The 18,837-nt window shown below is 36.6% G+C and overlaps 1 protein-coding gene across 1 annotated transcript in view; it reads left to right on the top strand.

The window, feature by feature from the left end:
• LOC140924066 (myosin-IIIb-like) overlaps positions 1–18,837 on the top strand; it is a 35,396-nt gene that overhangs the window by 2,852 nt on the left and 13,707 nt on the right. Inside the window, exons 3-37 of the mRNA XM_073374064.1 lie at positions 729–833; positions 1,247–1,346; positions 1,925–2,147; positions 2,526–2,591; positions 2,757–2,847; positions 3,659–3,756; positions 4,566–4,653; positions 4,902–5,018; positions 5,452–5,556; positions 6,033–6,116; positions 6,338–6,373; positions 6,579–6,693; positions 6,894–6,945; positions 7,244–7,342; positions 7,620–7,731; positions 8,450–8,579; positions 9,253–9,324; positions 9,933–9,997; positions 10,154–10,233; positions 10,669–10,810; positions 11,245–11,325; positions 11,580–11,652; positions 11,766–11,860; positions 12,249–12,330; positions 12,677–12,724; positions 13,983–14,041; positions 14,377–14,472; positions 14,794–14,849; positions 14,934–15,042; positions 15,561–15,601; positions 16,072–16,265; positions 16,764–16,844; positions 17,200–17,280; positions 17,561–17,662; positions 17,986–18,066. Coding sequence (XP_073230165.1) covers positions 729–833; positions 1,247–1,346; positions 1,925–2,147; positions 2,526–2,591; positions 2,757–2,847; positions 3,659–3,756; positions 4,566–4,653; positions 4,902–5,018; positions 5,452–5,556; positions 6,033–6,116; positions 6,338–6,373; positions 6,579–6,693; positions 6,894–6,945; positions 7,244–7,342; positions 7,620–7,731; positions 8,450–8,579; positions 9,253–9,324; positions 9,933–9,997; positions 10,154–10,233; positions 10,669–10,810; positions 11,245–11,325; positions 11,580–11,652; positions 11,766–11,860; positions 12,249–12,330; positions 12,677–12,724; positions 13,983–14,041; positions 14,377–14,472; positions 14,794–14,849; positions 14,934–15,042; positions 15,561–15,601; positions 16,072–16,265; positions 16,764–16,844; positions 17,200–17,280; positions 17,561–17,662; positions 17,986–18,066 — 3,259 coding nt within the window. The remainder of the gene's footprint in view (positions 1–728; positions 834–1,246; positions 1,347–1,924; positions 2,148–2,525; positions 2,592–2,756; positions 2,848–3,658; positions 3,757–4,565; positions 4,654–4,901; positions 5,019–5,451; positions 5,557–6,032; positions 6,117–6,337; positions 6,374–6,578; positions 6,694–6,893; positions 6,946–7,243; positions 7,343–7,619; positions 7,732–8,449; positions 8,580–9,252; positions 9,325–9,932; positions 9,998–10,153; positions 10,234–10,668; positions 10,811–11,244; positions 11,326–11,579; positions 11,653–11,765; positions 11,861–12,248; positions 12,331–12,676; positions 12,725–13,982; positions 14,042–14,376; positions 14,473–14,793; positions 14,850–14,933; positions 15,043–15,560; positions 15,602–16,071; positions 16,266–16,763; positions 16,845–17,199; positions 17,281–17,560; positions 17,663–17,985; positions 18,067–18,837) is intronic.

The raw sequence follows: 18,837 nt of genomic DNA, 5'->3' as shown, positions 1-18,837 counted from the left end.
TGATTGCAATTGCCTCAAAAGTGATACATTTTTTAAGTTTACTTAACATTTCCTTGCCGACCTGAAAGTAAAATTTGACGTAACAAATCTCATATCATTCTTTGTTGGGAAAGTTCCAGCAAATTATTGAAAACTTACATAATGCTCCAGTTGACAAATCACACATTAAACGTGATTCCTATTTGCATTTAAAAACAGAACTGCCTTATTTTGCAAACAGTCTTTTTTTGTTGGAGATATTTGTCATATTTATGCGTGAAACATGTTAAATTAAGACAACAAAATCTGTGATAATTTTGCACTTTTATGACAAATTTTATTAGTGAAAATCTATAATATACTGGTGGGATAAATATTCCTGCAGTAACGAACAGGTGGTATTGGAATGCACAAATATTGACTAATGAGGATGGGGTGGGTTAAGTTTTATAGGTCGTGGGCATAGGCGTTGAATGTAACACAGGGTAAGTGACATTCAAGGGTAATAGAAAATGTTGACAAGTAGATAATGTCAGGGAAAATAACCTCACTCCCTTCTCCAATTAAAAAATACATATTCATAAAAAAATGAAAAATGTTTATTTCTCCCCCTAGCCCTCATCCTTTTATGAGAGCTTCTGTTTGTAATAAACAGAGGAGCCTTTTAATAGCTGCAGAAATGTACTGTAGCACAGGAATACCAACATTTGTAAAGCTGTCTTTTTTTCTTATTAACTGTTTTGCTTAAGCTTTGTTGTGGTGGATCAGTAACCAATCTTGTGAAGAGCTTGAGAAAGAGAGGAAAATACCTTGATGAAGACCTTATTGCCTACATCCTTTATGAAACACTAAAGGTAAATACTGCAAAAGGTTTCAGTTTTTCAGTCTTTGACCCCAGCACTGGCTATGATTTTGATGAAAAAGAAAGACACAAAATGTTTATTGTTTAAATTTTTTTAGTTCCATTTAAATGGTATTTCTGTGAGCTTCAAAATGTGTTCTCCTTACATGCGGGTAGTTGAACATGCGAAAGAAAAACTATTATGTTCTAGAGAAATCTACACCATTCGGGACAGCAGTGTCAGTTTTACTTTTATAATCATAACCATGTCAAAGCCCAATAATTTTATCCTTGTTTGAAATTTTATTTCTGTTTGTTCCATATCATTGTCATAGACATAAATCAATATACCCAAAAACAAAGAAAAATAATCTTTGAACCATGGAACCAGCATACATCATGTTTATTTTGTTTCATGTACGGTAGGGAATTGAACATCTTCACAGGCACAATGTTATGCACAGAGACATTAAAGGTCCAAATGTCATGCTAACAAACACAGCAGAAATCAGATTAATTGATTTTGGTAAGTCGTCATGTCGTCAAAGACTTCAAACAGGTAGAGGTATCTTGTTCAAACAGTGTTCATTTTTCAAACTCATTAGGACAATTTGAAGCACATTAATTTACCAAGAAAGGTAAACTGTGTTTTTTAATATGATACTTTTGTATAATCAGTTATGTTACATATTATTATTTTTTATTGTACAGTTGTTAAAAATATTAATATTACCATAATCAATTTTGCTCTAAAAGCATAGTGCAGAATCTTTCAAATGTTGCAAATCTTTGTGCTGAATTCTGTTTGGTTATAACATTGTTATTAATTTGATTAAGGTACAAAATGTAAGGTATATTTAGTGAACATTTAGGTAGGCATTGTTAGCCAGTCCATTACGTTCATTCTTTATCTGTCAGTTAGCCAGTTGTCAATTATTCAGGCAGTCTCTCCAACATTTGTTTAGTCTTTAAAAGAACCTAAAAAAATACTAAAGCCATAAAGAAATGACCAAATAAATACAGTTTTATATTTATAGATTTAAGTAACAAGTTTAAACAATCCTTATTTGTTAAACAATTTCTTAATCTTTTCTTTGATATTAGGTGTTTCAGCAGAGTTATCAAACATCTTAATGCGACGTAACTCATCAGTGGGAACACCATTTTGGATGGCTCCAGAAGTCATTGCCTGTGAACAGCAGCTAGACTACAGTTATGATATTCGTTGCGACATTTGGTCCCTGGGTATAACTGCAATTGAACTTGCTGATGGTGCCACACCGCTTTCAGATCAACATCCAATGAGAGCTCTGTTTAAAATTCCCAGGTCAGACTTCATTCCTATGTATTTTGGACAAAGATATGTTTCATCAGTCTTGCTGGCCTATTTAGTTCCCATCAAGCAGGTCCAGTGTCACACTAAATTTTATTTTCTTTTACATTGTTATTACATAGTTATCTCATAGTTTAAATACCGCTTAATGTTAGTTCTCTACAAGTTTATTCATTCATCCATCTGTCCATCCATCTTTTCATCCATCCATCTGGTCACAAGTTCATATCTTACGGTATTTCATTACACATTTAATTGCAATGAGACAATTTAAGAGAGATCAAACTACCAAGCAGTGGAGTAGGATTCTAATGATAAAAGTACCAAAGAATTAAAAGAATATCTAACAAGAACATGCAAATTTAATTTCAGGAGCAAGCCTCCCTCCATGAAGAATCCAGAAAGGTGGTCTCATGAATACAGAGATTTTATTGCTAAGTGAGTAATAATATTGTATTTCCTTTTTATCTTCAAACGATACATCCCAATAATGGCATTGCACAATTTTAGAAGCCCCTTTATGGGAATGCAAACAAAGTTTTCTTTTTCTGCTCTTAAGATAGACTTAAGTATGTTTTGGAATATACTTGTTTTTTTTTTTAGGTGCCTGGTCAAAGATTTTGAGACACGACCACATGCAAGTGAAATGTTAAAGCACATGTTTGTATGTTGGATGGCATCAAAAAGAGAAACTGTAAGTCAATGCTTTTTTTATTATTTTTGTTTTTGTTATTTGAATTGTACTTATAAAAAACTATCAGCCAGTAACACTTCCTAGAAAACTGTAGTTATAATAATTATAATGATAAAAAGATAATTATGTTATAGATAAAAATTATTATTAATAATAATATAATGACAGTGATGAGGATCATGATTGTGATCCCTTATGGTATTTTCAGTTACTACACTGTCCATGACTAACAAATAAATAGTTTACCTCTCACTAATAACACTCTCATGTCACTATCATCTGAGATGGGGTCAAAAGAAGGTCTCCCAAGTTTTTCATAAAATGTTAACAGATTGAGTGGTCTTCTCTGTTTAGAGATAAGTATCATGGACATGATTAATCTCTGACCAAATCCAGGTTCTTTGTGAATGCCTTATGTCAAAAATATGAGTGGTATTTTTCATCAATTTTGAATGAAACATCATTGTCTTAGTGAAAATAGAAAATCATTGTTATTGAATCTCTAACAAAATATTTGCAAGCATAGGAGAATAATTTAATGTATATAGACACTACTTTGAAGGTGTTACAAACTACAGAATGGGGTGGCAAGAAGAAAGCAAAACCACTTGCAACTATTGCCACCTATGTTGTGGATTGTTTTTGTTGGTGAATCATGTTTGTAGTGGCTGGCAACACTTTATCCATAATCAATATCTGTGGAAGATTGTAATAATGGTCATGCAAAGAAATGATTTATAAAACACACATTCTACCTTGAGTAAAGGTTGCATGACGTGTAATGTAAATTAATTGACAAAAAATGTTGCAGCTTCGCCGAAAGTTGATGACATTAATGGAACTTCAGTATGAAGGAAGAGACGGTATCATGGATGAAGCCAGTAGGGAGAAGGACGACAAAATCCTGAGGTTCGTGTAACATAAATAATGCTGTTAAACTTATTAATTATTAACAATAAATGACTACCCTTCTAAAACACTTTTTAAGATGAGTGCTTAAAGCTTGAATTTATTTGTTTTTCACCTTTGACAATTTGTAATTATATTTTCTATGATTTTCGTTGAGCTGTTTATATAGTCTCAGATGTTTACTCACACTTGACTATCATGATGTATAAGAATAATAATATTGTGTGAATGAAAGTTTGATTGAAAGTGTCATAACCATGACCAGTGACATAATTTATATATATATATATATATATATATAGTACTCTTTATCATTGTTGGTGGTTAAATTATTTTTATGGATAGCAAATTCTTGAAAATCATTTTTTTTGTAAAAATAGAATAAATAACTGCAATCAAATGCTTTAAAATCCAAACTCTATGCTGAAGCAAGTTCTATTTTTAGCATACATAATGTATAACTTTACATGTATTATATACAAAGTTTGCTTTTTCATTATTTTGGGTGAAAGAGGCTTTTTTCCTAAATAAAATAAATAAAGAAAGAACACAGAAACACAGAATTCCCAAAACTCTTAATGTGAAAATTAACTAAATCATCTTACTGATTTTTATCTTTTATTGCCGAGCATTTCCTCTTTGTATGTGCTTTTTGTAGTAGATTCGGCCAAAGTAATAACAAGGTTACTCACTGAAATATTTTGCATGACAATGTTAATTTAGGTACAAAAATCATTGCTGAGATTTTGTGTTTGTGTATGTGGATCAAAATATTAAGATAATGTTAACTATCTTTCATTTTTTTGTAGTCCTTTGCATGTGCCAAACAAAAATCCACTGCGCAACGATCAAATGCATCATGTAGACAACTTAGCAGAGCTTGGAAGCCTTACAGAGGTATGTTGGTAAATGGTACCTTGTTTGATTGAAATTAATCCATATTTGGGAGAAATTTTACTTAGAATATAAGGTGCACTGGGTCTTGAAATGTCCCAGAATTTTGTAGCATGAATCTTCCAAAATGCTTCCACCCTGCAAATCTTATGAAACTATTTCCTTTGGGTTTGAATTGAGCAGCGCATACAAAACTTTAACGTGGTGCGGTTGATAACCATTCAGTGATGATTGTCTTTTCTATGGCACAGGATATTATACTGAGTCATCTCCTGGAAAGATATCTTGCTAACCAAATCTACACCTACATTGGTGACATTTTAATTGCTGTTAATCCACTGAAAACATTGAACTTGTATGGCCCAGAGGTGAGTTTGCATGCAGTTATCAAGATGCAAAATGTTACCAAATGCTGCCACAAATTGATACACAGAATTTCTTCCTTGTATTACTTACATGTATGTTAGAGATGTAATGTGAGTCTGAGTTCTCCTTGTTCAATGCTATTGCTGAGGCTTGTCAGTGCAAAGGTCATAGTGACTTTTATAATTTTTATGACAAACTTGTGAACTTAGGGGTTTCAAGCCTAAGAAAGGACAGAAACGTTGTAGGCCCCAAAAGTCCCTAAATTTTCGACGTGAACAATATCTTCAGTTACACTTTTGTGGACCAAGTACATTAATCTAAGCATTGGGCTTCCAAACAGAGTTATATTCTACTTATACCAAAAATAATATTAAAATAGATAGTTATGGTTTCTGTCTCATCATCACCCAGGTCTTTTTTTTCTCCTTTCTAAAGCATGCAAACAGATACAAAAATTCTCAAAAGAGTTCTTTACCACCTCACATTTACATGATAGCAGACATGACACATCAGGCGATGGTACACAACAAAAACCCACAGGTAAGGAAACACATGTACATGTAAGAAATTAGGAGGAAACGTGGCATTTTAAAGATTTTGAGTTGTGGCAGACTGTGAACACACTTTCTTTTTGGAGTATAGGTTCGATAAAAAGCATGAGATTAAGAGTAAGCCAAACGTCATCTTTGGGAGAGGCTCTGTCTGTCACTGAGTTGTAACATTATATGTAACTTGTCTTCTTGTGTCTGCCTCAGCTCACACCTGCATGTACACTATTGGGGCTCAAAACATTGTAATATTTCATAGATTGATATGAATGAAGTTGCTGTTGCGTATGTAAATATAAAGGTAGCTTAAATAAAAGTTTATATTTGAACCATTTTATCCAGTGTAGTGTTATTTGCATTGGCTTTCAAAATTAGCATATTTTCATTCCTTTTTCTTTGGAATTTTTTAAAAGATTTGAACTGTTTTGCCTGAGAAAATAGAGACAACATTAAGTTGTTCCTTTTCAGTGCTGTCTCATTAGTGGAGAGAGTGGAGCTGGAAAAACAGTATCTGCAGACTACCTAGTGCGGCATTTGGCTGAACTAGGAAAGGTACAGTGTACTGATGCATGCTTGTGTAACAAATAATTTTCTTTTGTCATCAAAGCATGACAGTTTGGTATTCAGATCTTTATGTAGAGTTAGTGTCACTCTAAACAATTTTTTGTGTTCATATTGGTGTTTATTAGCTCTTTGGTTTGACAACATTAATTACACATTCAACTTTTACTCTGACATATAATAAATTGCCATCATATTTTCTTTTATAACAGGCTGGAAACAGAACATTGGAGGAAAAAATATTACAGGTGGGCAAAAAGATATAGCAAGTGATATGTTTTTTTATTGCATTTTTTTCTGGCCTATTTGACTCTGTTCTGTCCATTCAGATATCATGTAAAAGGTCTCTTCCCCCTAGCTTCCCAAGCTAAAGTTTGGAGTACAATTCAGAGTGTCATAGGAAAGTTCTGTTACTCTGAAAGGAACTGTGTTTTGGGACTCTTTGATTGACAGGTGAACCCCTTAATGGAAGCTTTGGGAAATGCACAGACTATAATCAATGAGAACTCCAGCAGATTTGGTAAATACTTGGAACTCCATTTTACACCAAATGGTGCCCTCACTGGAGGTAAGGAGAGAATCTTGTTACATAATCAATGTTTTTGTCCCAATTTTTGTGGCCTTAGGTTCCATACTTAGTCAATCTTACATGTAAAGTCATTCATTAACAAAGGATGGTCAAGATATCGCAAGTGAAGCTATTAACTGTCAGTATGCTGTTACATTTGAAATGCACTTTTCAGCTAATCTTAGTCTGGTGTTTTTAAGGGATGCTTTCAGAATATTTGTTGGAGAAATCCAGAGTTGTTTCACAAGCGCAGTAAGTTTATATTTTGTGTTAGTGTCACTTATTGAATAAACAGTAAATAATGTTATGATAAGTTAGAGTTAAAAAACTCATCTCACATGTCATCTCTATGATACCTGCATGTATAGATACTGGTGAGTAAGAAGATATTTTTTTGGTTACCATTATGGCTATTACAATTTGTTTGTGCACGGTCACTTGTTTGACAATTTTAAAGATTGTTTTTAAAGCTTGTCATTTCTAAGTTAAATAAATAGCTAAATAAAGAAGTGATAATTATAGTGTTTCTGCCTGGTTTTTGTATCTGTAGGGGTGAAAGGAATTTCCATATATTTTATTACATGATTGCTGGACTGGCTTACAACAAGAAACTGGAGAAGTATTCATTCAAGCTCTATGCACAGCACAAGTAAGTATGATTACATTTGTGTATGACAAAATCAGTAAAGCCAAAGGTTTTTATACACACTGTTTATTCTTTCTTCATTGTAAGAATGCTTCATGCTCAAGAACGTTACTACACATACTTCTGTGGTCTGGTTACAACAAACACTAATGTTATAAGCGATGAAACAAGTTTCTTTTGCAGAAAGTGTGTGCTTAAAATTAATTGTTTGATCTGTTTTCCAGCATACGTTGTAAAGCAGTTTCACTCATTTTTCTATCTCATTACCTGTTACCTTTAGTTACCTTCAGTCAGGAGGCAAGACTCTACAGGATATGGTTTGTACTCTGGGTAACAGACGTAAGTTTGAGGAAGTTCAAAGATGTCTTGATGTTATTGGTTTCAGTCATGAGGTAACTGAAACTATGTTAAGTGTAACAATGTTAACACACACTATGATCTTAACTGTGCAGTAGAACCTCAATAACTCGAACCTGGATAACGCGAAATCCCCGCTAACTTGAACTAAATTTCCTTTCCCTTGATCACAATATTTTCACCGAAATTTACCCCGATTACCTGAATTTCCCACTAACTTAAACTGTTTTTTCCCTTCAGAGTTCGATGTAATAAACAAAATGAGTTTTAGAGTGGATGAGAGCCTGGGAATATGGCTGCCACTCATCACTCCTTGTCACTGGATGTTTTGTAGATGTTACAGGTCAAAATTAAATTCAGGTTAAAGTGTTTGAACGTTAGTTGTTTCTCAATTTCCTTTGTCTCCTACCCTGAATAATTCATGAATAATTAGGGCTAGGAAACAAAGCAAATTGAGAGTCAACCTAGGTTCAAAATTTTAACCTGGATATAATTTTGACCTGTAACATAGACATTAAAGGGATCTTCCATCCTCATTTAAAAATTAAATTGATGTTAACATGTGTGCAAAAATTGACAGCTGGCAAATCATGATTCAAAATTCAAAACAGTTTGGCTTGGGAAATTAAAAAGAAATGAAATAGGCAATTTGCATGAAATCCTCTTTCATGCAAATTAAGCTAACAGCGTCAAAGTGAAAATCAATGAAATACATCTGATACATGGCAACTTAGTTTGGGTGTTGTTTTATAGGAAGTTTCACAGCTGTTTTCCATTCTGGCTGCTATCATTCACCTGGGAGATATTCATTTCACTGAGGATGAGTCAGTTTCACATCTTAGTGACAAAAGCATGGTCACCAATCCACAAGCTCTGCGTATAGGTTTGTATAACTCAAATTTTTCCTTCACCCTTGCTATTGAAAAACCCCCGGACCCAGATTTTCTATTCTTTAAAGATGTATTTTTTTCTTGAATCAGTCTTCACCTCTGCCCACATCTTGCCCCATGTATGTAAGGGTAATCCAAGACAGTCTTAAATTCTGGATTCCATGTTGTGGATTTCGGATCTAGGTACTGGATTCCAGTCTTTGTCAGATTCCAATTGTTAGTGGGAGTCCAGTGTCCTTGAGCTGTATTCCCGATTCCACAAGCAAAACATTTCCTTATTCTGGAATCCGGATTCCCTTACATGGGGCAACATCAAAATTATGCAAATACAAGTAAGCTGAAGACTCCATGAGTGAAGATGGAGGCGGGGGAGAGCTCCTTATCATTACCCTCCCCCAACTGGCCTTGTAACTGGACATGTCAAATGCCACTGTAAGGGAATCGTCGATTTGTAAGATGTTAGGTAGAAAAAGAAAAAATTCAGTTCTCACATGACCAGCTTGCGTGTCTGCATTGTCAAGGTCTTCTTTGTTCTCAACGTCGACTGACTGAAAAGCAAAGTATGTTAATGTGTTATTCTTACTTATTCATTCTTCGCCTAAATGTTGAATTTGAAAATAAAACTATCCTTGGTGGAGGATTTTTATTTGTATTACTTTCTCTCAGTTTCATCACTTTTGAGCATTAACGCAGTAGAACTAAGGGATGCACTTACCACAAACAGCAACGTAACTAGAGGTAAGGGAAAAAAAAAACAAGCAAGAGTCGCCTGGAATTTTCTACCCTTTATTTCACCTTTTTATAATTCAGGTTTGACCGTTAATTTTCTGGAAAAGTTTACTTGTGAATGAAAGTGTTACATGAGCAGAAGAAATTTACTCTAATTTACAGTCACGTTAGTCCATTATAGCCCATAAAAAAGAAGGTATCTGCGTAGTGGTTCTGCAGCTGAACAGACAACACAACAGAATAAAAAGCAAAACTTCAGTTTCGCAAACCAGTAAGGTATTCATTGGTTTTTCTGCAGCTCGTCATTCATTTCAGTAGCCAGCTGCCAAGCCAGTAACCAGTGAATAAGTCTATGTGTGTATTCGCCTACCTCTTTGGTTAACTTGTCCACTACAGTAGTTAATGATATGGAATGTCTGACTAGAGTAGATAACTGATTGAGTATTCCACACCCTTAATCAAGGATTTATGTACTCTAGTTGATATATCTTTTGCTATGTACTGCTTGAAGAATGAGATGTGTCAGACATAGGCATGTTGGCCTTCATTCACTCAGCTGGGTAGGAAGTGTACATGTCCTAGCCTAGAAAGTGAATGTTTAGACTTTGTTATTTCAGGTGAGACTATAGTGAGAAACAATTCTGTCGATCAAGCTGTTGATTACCGTGATGGAATGGCCAAGGTATATCATGTGCTATTTGTTATTTTCCTCAACTTAATCTTGCATTTAACTGGGTGGGTGTTCCTTGTGGTTCTTTGTGTAAAATTTTGCTGAAGCATCTTTCCACCCAAATTGAATCCAAATTCATCAGATTTTCAACTGTTCTTTTTTTTTTAGGCACTCTATGGAAATCTCTTCAGCTGGATTGTTCACCGGATTAATGCTTTGCTGCGGATCGACCAAAGACGTTTGACATCGTATGTTTAATCAAAAAACTTCTCCCTTACCTGATCGTACATTCGGAAGTGAAGATACTGTCCTGTAGAAGACACTCTTCAAGTGTAATATTTTCATTAACTGTAATGACTGCAAGTACCATCTTAAGTTCAGACAAACGGACAATACAAGGAAGTCTACCCCCATTAGCCTTGATTACAGACCTAGTTTGCAATCGAGTCATAGAGCAAAATTTTCTATTTTCCCCAAAGGTGTTGGAAAGTATTCAAATGTTATAGTGCGGGTGTGGCCAGCTATATCAAATTCTGGCCAAAGAAAAGAGGAGAACAGTTTTAGGAATTCTTAACAGTTTTTAATGGCAAGTGTTTCAGTTGAGATGAGTAAGGAATGACCAGATAAAACTTTGTGTTTGTGAACTGTGTTATGCGTTGTTTAAGACAAAAAGTTTCTTTCAGGGAGAATGACTACAGAATTGGGATTCTGGATATTTTTGGCTTTGAAAATTTCAAGCGCAATTCATTTGAACAGCTTTGTATAAACATCGCAAATGAACAGATCCAGTACTACTTCAACCAGCAAATCTTCTCTTGGGAAATGGTGAGTGCTTGGACCAAATGTTAGTTTCTAGCTAGATCCTTTTAATCTTCATAATTTCTGATGATAAAGGCACTGGAATTGAAGTCCAGCAGTCTTGGGTTAAAGTGCCGTTTTTACCACGATGCCCTATTACTTATTGTGCCGTAAATTCTACTATAAGTAAATGAAAATTATTCTAGTCGGTACTTTTGTTTATTTGTAAAGTGCAACATCACTTGCACAAAGACTTCTGGGACTGTTAGTAGGGCGGGAAAAAGTGGCTAATAGCTGATCTGTGCATCCCCAGTCCCCAATGATCCAAGAAACAATTATGGGATCCATTTTGGCTCCAGTTGCCTCCTTGTTTCTAAAGTTGAGTGGCGAATGGGGTGTACATACAGTGTGTCTGCTGTCACCATTAAAATACCCATTCTGTTGTTTTTTGTTTTATTTAGGAAGAGTATCGTTCTGAGGGAATTTCTATTGAGCAAGTTGTATTTACCGACAATAGACCTGTTCTGGATATGTTTCTTCAGGTACAGCAGACTTATTTTCATGTAATACAATTCTTAGTTTGCTCTTATGCTGAGGGGGAAGGGAAAACAAAATGGTAAGGCTGAGCTCAAGAAGTAAATATTATTATTGATTTTTTTCTTGTTTTAAAACACTCGTAAAATTTCGAGAGAAAAGGGGTCTTCGAAGCAATTAAAAACGTTTCTGCGTTCGAGTATTGCCTTTTCTTTTGCTTTACAGTTCTTAACTCTAAACTGTTGTTTTGTTAACATGCTAGAAACCCATCGGCCTACTTGCTTTACTAGATGAGGAAAGCCGCTTCCCCAAAGCAACTGACTTCACTCTTGTGGGTACGTTATTAATGTTTCAATTCATCATTCGAGTCCTCTTTACGTTGTCACTTTCCTTATTACTATGTCTTTTCCAGTGTTGTTACATTCACACTTAATCCAATAATCTGCAGAGAAATTTCACAAGAATATTGAGGGTCCACATTATGAGCGATCTAAAGAGAATGACATGCATCCATCATTTGTCATTGTACACTATGCTGGACGGGTATGTACTGGCTTTGCTACTTTTAATTGCTTCTTTTGTTTCCTCTTCTATTGCTCTTCGACTGTATTCACTCCCCTTGTTTCCAGGGTAACATGTACCTTGGCTTTTATCTTACATGGCGAGTGTGGTGTTATGGGAATGGTAACACTGTGCCAAGTGAGGGCCGAGTACAACCTCGTCTCCAAGCTCCACTGTTATTAAGGAGACAAGAGAGTGCACGGCATCATGGGTAGGAATACAGTGCAAACCTCCTGTGACACCACTCAAGCCATTAAGTTGTATTCTTTTCCATCTCTATCCTGTCTTCTCTCAGTCGATTGTTCACTGAACTGTGGTCTGTGCAGGCCTATTAACCATTGCATATCATTCATGTTTGCCCACTTCCCAGGTAAAATATAATGCAACCAACTTCCTAGCAAAGAACCGCGACACTTTGTCCACCGACATCATACATGTACTTCGATCTAGTGGTAAGGACAATACTTAGGTATCTAAAGTATTAACTAACACCAAAAGCAGCGCTGGTTGGTATCTTTTCACTTCAATAGCTTCATTGACTTAAGTACTATGAAGTACCTTTTCAGATTTAAACAATCAGATTGATAAGGGGTCAGCTGCATAAATCGTAACGCGCTAGTTAACAGAATCGGATTCACCATTTCTTAAGGGGTATTTTGCATTTCATCTATAGTGTATTTAATGTCGTAGCAGTTAGCGTGTGTGGGACCTCGACAGCAACCTGCTTACACAGGTGGCTCAAACGCGTTGCATGTGTAAAAACAACTGTACATTCATAGTTTATGCTTTCGTCAACAGATAATCGTCTTGTAAGAACTCTTATGCAGCATCCATTGTCGAGAACAGGTCAGTTGTTTTGTAAAATGCAAACGTTTGCAAAGTTTTCTTTCACGCTTGCCTGTGGTATATTGGTACAATGCCGAGTCAAACTCCAATAACTTAGTTTCAATTGCCTCAAGCCTCTGTTTCAAAGCGAAGTTATGTGCAAAGCTATTGATACGAAAATTTTTTTTTATTTTCATGCACAAAAAAATCATTTTCACAAGAAAGGTTTTTTCTCTTAACCTCCTTTTGGAACTCGGAAATGACCCATATTGCTTAAAAGGATTGCTAATCTTCTGAGCCTTTTCTCACGTGACACTCCTAACTGTGCTCCCCTGATTTAGTCCCATGAGACACTTAAGCTCCTTTTCTTGGCATTTCACTTTTGCTGTTTCCTCGACGTTCTGAACAGAGTTCTTGTGCAGTAAGCTTCACTTCACTATTCTTCACTACTCTTTTATCTGTGTTCTAGTTGTTTCTTTAGTCTGTTATTGTGTTCTCTCTCTGTCACCCTCTGGCTCAGATCTTACTCATCACGTAAATGATGATGTCACTCATACACTGAATCCCAATTGGTGGAGGGTGAACAAGCCCTTCCCAGAAGCCACCAAAGCCGTAACAGACTACAAAGCTAAGGAGAGCTGGCTTAGGGGTGTGCTTAGGAAGAGCAAGAGTCTTGGTAAGACGGCATGGAAACAGAAAAGTAGCAATAAGCAGAGTTCTTGGTTGAAAATCTGCAGTGGAACTAACAACACTTCTTCTAGTTTGCCTTGTTTCCCTGTTGTAAGAATCAAACGAGCACGCTTGTAATCTCTGCTCGCCTTTATAGCAAACATAAATCGGATTGTCTGCTACTCACTCAGATTATGAGTCACTTATTGTCTTGTATGCGAAACTAAAGTAACGGAGGCTAAAACTAGTTTTAACTTGCCTCCTTCTCCGCCGTCCTAGGCGAGTTCGGATCTGACATCACACTTTTAACCACTGCCTTTAGTAACTATATATCGCGGAGATTTCACATCAAAAATGTCTTATACTTATCAAAACATCTTGCTTAAAGTCGTCAAAACTGATTTTACTGTTCATTTATCAAAGCTTCAGTATGTTTTGCATTTTTAATGACTCGAAAGATGAGTTTAGGGATCGGGGCTGTTCAAAATTTTGACTGTTGTAAGTATTCCCAGAAATGTTGCTATCCCCCATGATGACATCATCTCTGATCTCTCTGATGGTTCAAGCTTTGTTAAAAGTAGCATTTAATCGTGATGTGTTTGCTGTACAGGGGTGACAACGAAGAAGAACAGTTCTCAGCCTCCAGCGACGAATATCGAGAAAGACAAGGTACAGAGTTATTAGAGGTAGATTAGAGTTATGCGTGTTATTTGTTCTACAGTAGGTAACGATTCAGTCAATCATTGGATGGTAAAACTTAGCATTTTAGTACTACTCTTACGAGCACGTTATCATCGGTATTGGCTTTATTCTGACTGACTAGAAAGTGGTGTAAGAACGTACCGTTGCTTCCACCCATAACTGATGTAGCGGTCGTACAGTTTTTACTATTGAGTACATTAGATTTGTGAAATTCTGATATCATTGAGCATCTTATGTTGTGTCTTTACCACGTTAGCAGTTTAACAACTGAAAACAGTACAGTACTTCTTTTTTTCCTATAGAAAATCAATGGCCTGTTGAGTTTGCCAGAGACCAAGCTTCCCTTCTCCTCTGCTTCAACGTCCAGATGGCAGCAAACCGTTTCTGTTCACTTCAGGGTAAGTATGAATGTAAGGTTGTCTTGCATAAGCTCGCAGAAATGAAACCAATTACTTATCAGCTACTTCTTTCCTAGGCGCTTAGTACTTTCTGTCAGAAAGTAGAGAGCGCATGTCATGGAAGGGTGTAGTGCACCTATCCCATGACACCACGCACGCGGCGTTTGAGCGAGAAAGTCGTTTGAGGACGAACAAGTTGTTAACAAGAGGACGTTTTAAGAAGAGATGTGAGCTTATAGGAACTGGTGTAAGATTTAAGGTTCTCTCTGAATGGTCTTTGTTCCTCCTTTAACTGTCTTTTTTCTCCTTTGCTGGCTGTAGTGTTCTTTACGAGATCTTTTGGCTAAGTTACTCTCGACAGAATCTCATTTTGTGAGGTAAGTTGTGTGAATCCCTGCCGTAAAAGTGTGATCGCTCAGTGTACCTCCTTGACACATTTAAAATCGAATTATTTTTTAAAGGTGCATTCGACCAAATGAGCAGATGATTCCTGGTAAATTTGACCAGGAAAAAGTTCAGACTCAGCTTAAATATACAGGAGTGCTGGAAACGACAAGAATCCGTAGGCAGGTCAGTGAGATACATCACAACTTAGCGTGAGTTTTTAGCCTTAGAAAACAACCGACTTTTCACGACGCTACCACTGGTTTCCCTGAGAAATGACGTCTGAGAAACAGCTTCAGAAATTCCATACTAATGACGCGTCACTACCCAGATCTGGGTAGTGCTTCCTATTGGTTGAAGCAAAATTCCTCTCGCTGCACAACCAATTATAGCACTACCCAGATCTAAGTAGTGATGCGTCATCAGTATGGAATTTCTGCGCTCGTTGCTAGACGTCATTTCGCGGGGAAACCAGTGGTGGTGTCGCAAAATGTGGGCTTGTTTCTCATAACACGCATGCGGCATAGAGTGTCTATTGACCCCGGCTGGACCATAGTTGGTAGTTGCTAACTAGTACAACCTGCAGGCCTTCTCTAACACGCGATGACCTTCATGAGCTTCATCCGCTGGTCAGTCGCAAGATTTACGTAGTGATTTTGAGCTTGCTCAGTCTAAATATTGTTATCTTTTTAACTTGTTTTCAGGGATACTCGGAGAGAATAACGTTTGCGGAGTTTGTTAAAAGGTTTGTTTATTTCTGAATGTAAAGGGGGAAGGTGGGGAAAGTTTCAATGAGCCACTAACTGAGGATACGCGGTAGTTAATTCTTATCATGTTAATCTGTTCCAAGCGTTCAGCTCCACGTAAGAGATATAGAAGTGTGGCGCGAAGTCCGACTCCTTGCGCGCGCTGTCCCGACAATCTAAACGCTTGAAACAGGCTATTGTATGTTTCTGATATCATTATGGCAAACTAAATTGGCCATTTCCGAGTTTTAGAAACTGTCACCTTTAAAACGAGGCTAAGAGCTAACCTTTTCTTGTGGAAATGAGTTTTATCTGCATGAGAATAAACAATCATTTTTATATCTATGGCTGCGCACTTAGCCTCGCTTTGAAACAGAGGCTTGAGGCAACTTTGAACCGGCCTATTCCTGCACCCTCAATAGACAAAGTCACACATGTCTTAATCGTTTTTTATCTTTATTTCTCGCAGATACCAAGTGCTTGTATACCCTCTTTACAAGAAAATCCACAGTGATGCTACGTCCTGTCGTGTAATTTTAAAACACTGCAAGCTAAAGAACTGGCTGATAGGAAGAACCAAGGTTTTTCTCAAGTATTATCACGTAGAAGAACTCGCTCATCGTCTTGAAATGTATCGAAGGAAGATCGTCATTCTGCAGAAGGGTATGTGTTATAAACCGTTTGATCAATTAATTTAGCTTCGACGTATGTTCACACTCAATTGCTCACACTTCAAGAGTAGGATGCTCACCAGGCAATAATGTGAACACATTATTTATGTATCCATAGTTACATATTAGACCAGTTTGTGCCGATGCGCTGCAGTAAGTATGAACATAGCCTAATTAAGTCACCACACCAGTGATCACATTAGTTTACTTGATCCAAGGGATAGCAAAAGAAGTGGCGGTGCATATTGCCTTCAACTTCAAGCAGATAAGGGGTATTGACAGATCTTAGATTTTCTTTCCCTAGCTTGTACATGGGAACTTTGCATCAACAAGTGTACCTTTGTAAACCTAGTCTGGTGACCACTAAAAGTTCGGACAATTTCCGATTGCTTCCCCTTTATAAAGAACTAATAAAAATAAATATCATACACACAATCAGCTGCTAGTTTTACTCTCTGTGCAGTCTAACGATAGATTTGTTTTTCTTTAGTCATCAGAGCCTGGATAGTACGAAGAAGGTTTGAAAAATTAAAGATGAAAAGACGTTATGCTTCAACTGTTATTCAGAAATGTAAGTGTAATTTTTCCAGTGAACATTTCTAACCACTCAGACTATAAACGGAGGAAAGTTCGTATTGCACGCCTCCTCTAAGAGGCCTAGGGCAGCTAATTTTCACTTAATTTTGTCGTCAAAGTTGCCCCGGAAGGTTATGAGCGAAATGCGTTTTCTGTTTTCCGATTTATTGGTGTAACTTTAGGATTTCACTCACAGGTGGTGTTCAAATGAATATCTCATTTTGTACTGCTCAGTAATAAGAGTATGGACCAAGTACATGTGGTAGCATTTTGAATGCAGGATGAAATTCCCAGGCAGAGTGTGAATGTTTGTCAGCAATAAAACATTTTGTGGCGTTGTTTTTTTGCAGACGCCCGCGGTTACCTCGCCCGAAAACAGTATCTGCTGGAATTGAAAGAGAGAACATCAGCCGCCTTGGTTATTCAAAGAGGTAAGCGATAGTGAAAAGTTGGGACAATCAACCTGGCAAATGAGTTAAAGCATGAATGAAGTAAGTGCTAAGCGCTTGCGGAGAAACCAGCCTTGAGTCAAATCACCAGTAACTTTTATCTTTTCTAGGAGGCGGGAAAATATATTTTTTAAAGAATGGTTAGTTAAGTTAAGTAGTCTTTAATCTTATCATGTGCTACAAGAAGGTAACAAAAAATGCGCCCTAATTTACAGGGCCCTGTTACCATATTTTTAGTTTAAGCCAATTTTATGTTTGGCAGCTTACCGCCGACTTGTTCAACGAAGAAAGTACATGTGGTGGGTAAAATGGTTCCACATTCAACAGAAAAGAAAGTCGAGGAGTGTTATCAAAATACAGGCTGGTAAGAACTTTCGTTCTTTTTCCATTTGTTTGTTGGTTAGTGTTTCCTTTTTTAAAAAAATTGCAGTCTCTCGTTTAATTTATTCGGCTCTATCGTGTAATTGAGTGGAACATTTTAAATAATTGGTTGCCCGGGGTATTTCGTACCTAGTTTTATTCGTATTTTCATTGGCTCGTCTAATTTCTGCAGCTCTATAATCCGCCCGAAGTGGAAGTTCCGCGATCATCATCATTTAAGATGCAGTGCATTGAGGTTTAAGTAGGAAAACCTCTATTATGTATTTGATTTGCGGGTGACTCGGTGGGTAACTGTCTGTTTTGCAGTGGTGCGTGGATATCTTGTAAGGAAACGTTACTTACGCCAGCGTCATCTTAGGAACAAGAGTGCTGCAATCATTCAAGCAGGTAAATGCATACTACGTTATTACAGATAAATGTGGCTGTTTGCAAGGGAATAGGTCAGAAAGAATATATCACAAGCGGTTTTTGTCAGTCAAAAAAAAAAAAAACATCAATCAAAAAACCAAAAATAACGCGAACCAGGCTGAATTTTCAGAGGTATCTTGAACCAAACAGTAGCAGTCAAAATGATCATTTAGGAAGTTTACAGTGAATAGCCACGCGAAAGGTTGTATCTTAAGATACAGTGATATACACGTTGTGGTTTAAATGTCAAAAAGAAAAAGATGAAATTCTAGCAGACGTCATTCTGCCGCTAGGCAAGGTTGCACGAAACATTCATGTTGCTCATAGTACATAAGGTTTTCTACATCTTACTACCCTAGTTTTTTGTTTATACAGAGTTTTCTAGAAATTTTATCGTCGGAGAAAAACACCGTAAGACTTTTTTACGGACTCAAGTTTGTAATCCGAAACTCGCTTGTTTTGAACAATATAATCGAAGATTTATATCTGGTGGAAACTTTAAAACTACGAGAAAGGCCAACGGCAGATGTACATGGTACCTCTTGGTCTTTTTCTTTTATGCTGCTAGTTTTGAGAGTTAAAAAGAAAAGACTGTTTTTGTTAATTCGTCCGTGAAACACGTCCCTTCCGAATGAGTCTCGCTTGTCAAGAGGGCTAACTGGGTATGCTGACCTACCCAGTAGACCTAATGGGTATTTTTTTTACGAAGTGCATTCAGTTGCGAGAAAACCCGATACTGATGAGAAAATT

This window comes from Porites lutea, chromosome 14 (genome assembly GCF_958299795.1).
Source record: "Porites lutea chromosome 14, jaPorLute2.1, whole genome shotgun sequence".
NCBI lineage: Eukaryota > Metazoa > Cnidaria > Anthozoa > Scleractinia > Poritidae > Porites > Porites lutea.
This window is presented reverse-complemented; position numbering and strand designations above follow the sequence as displayed.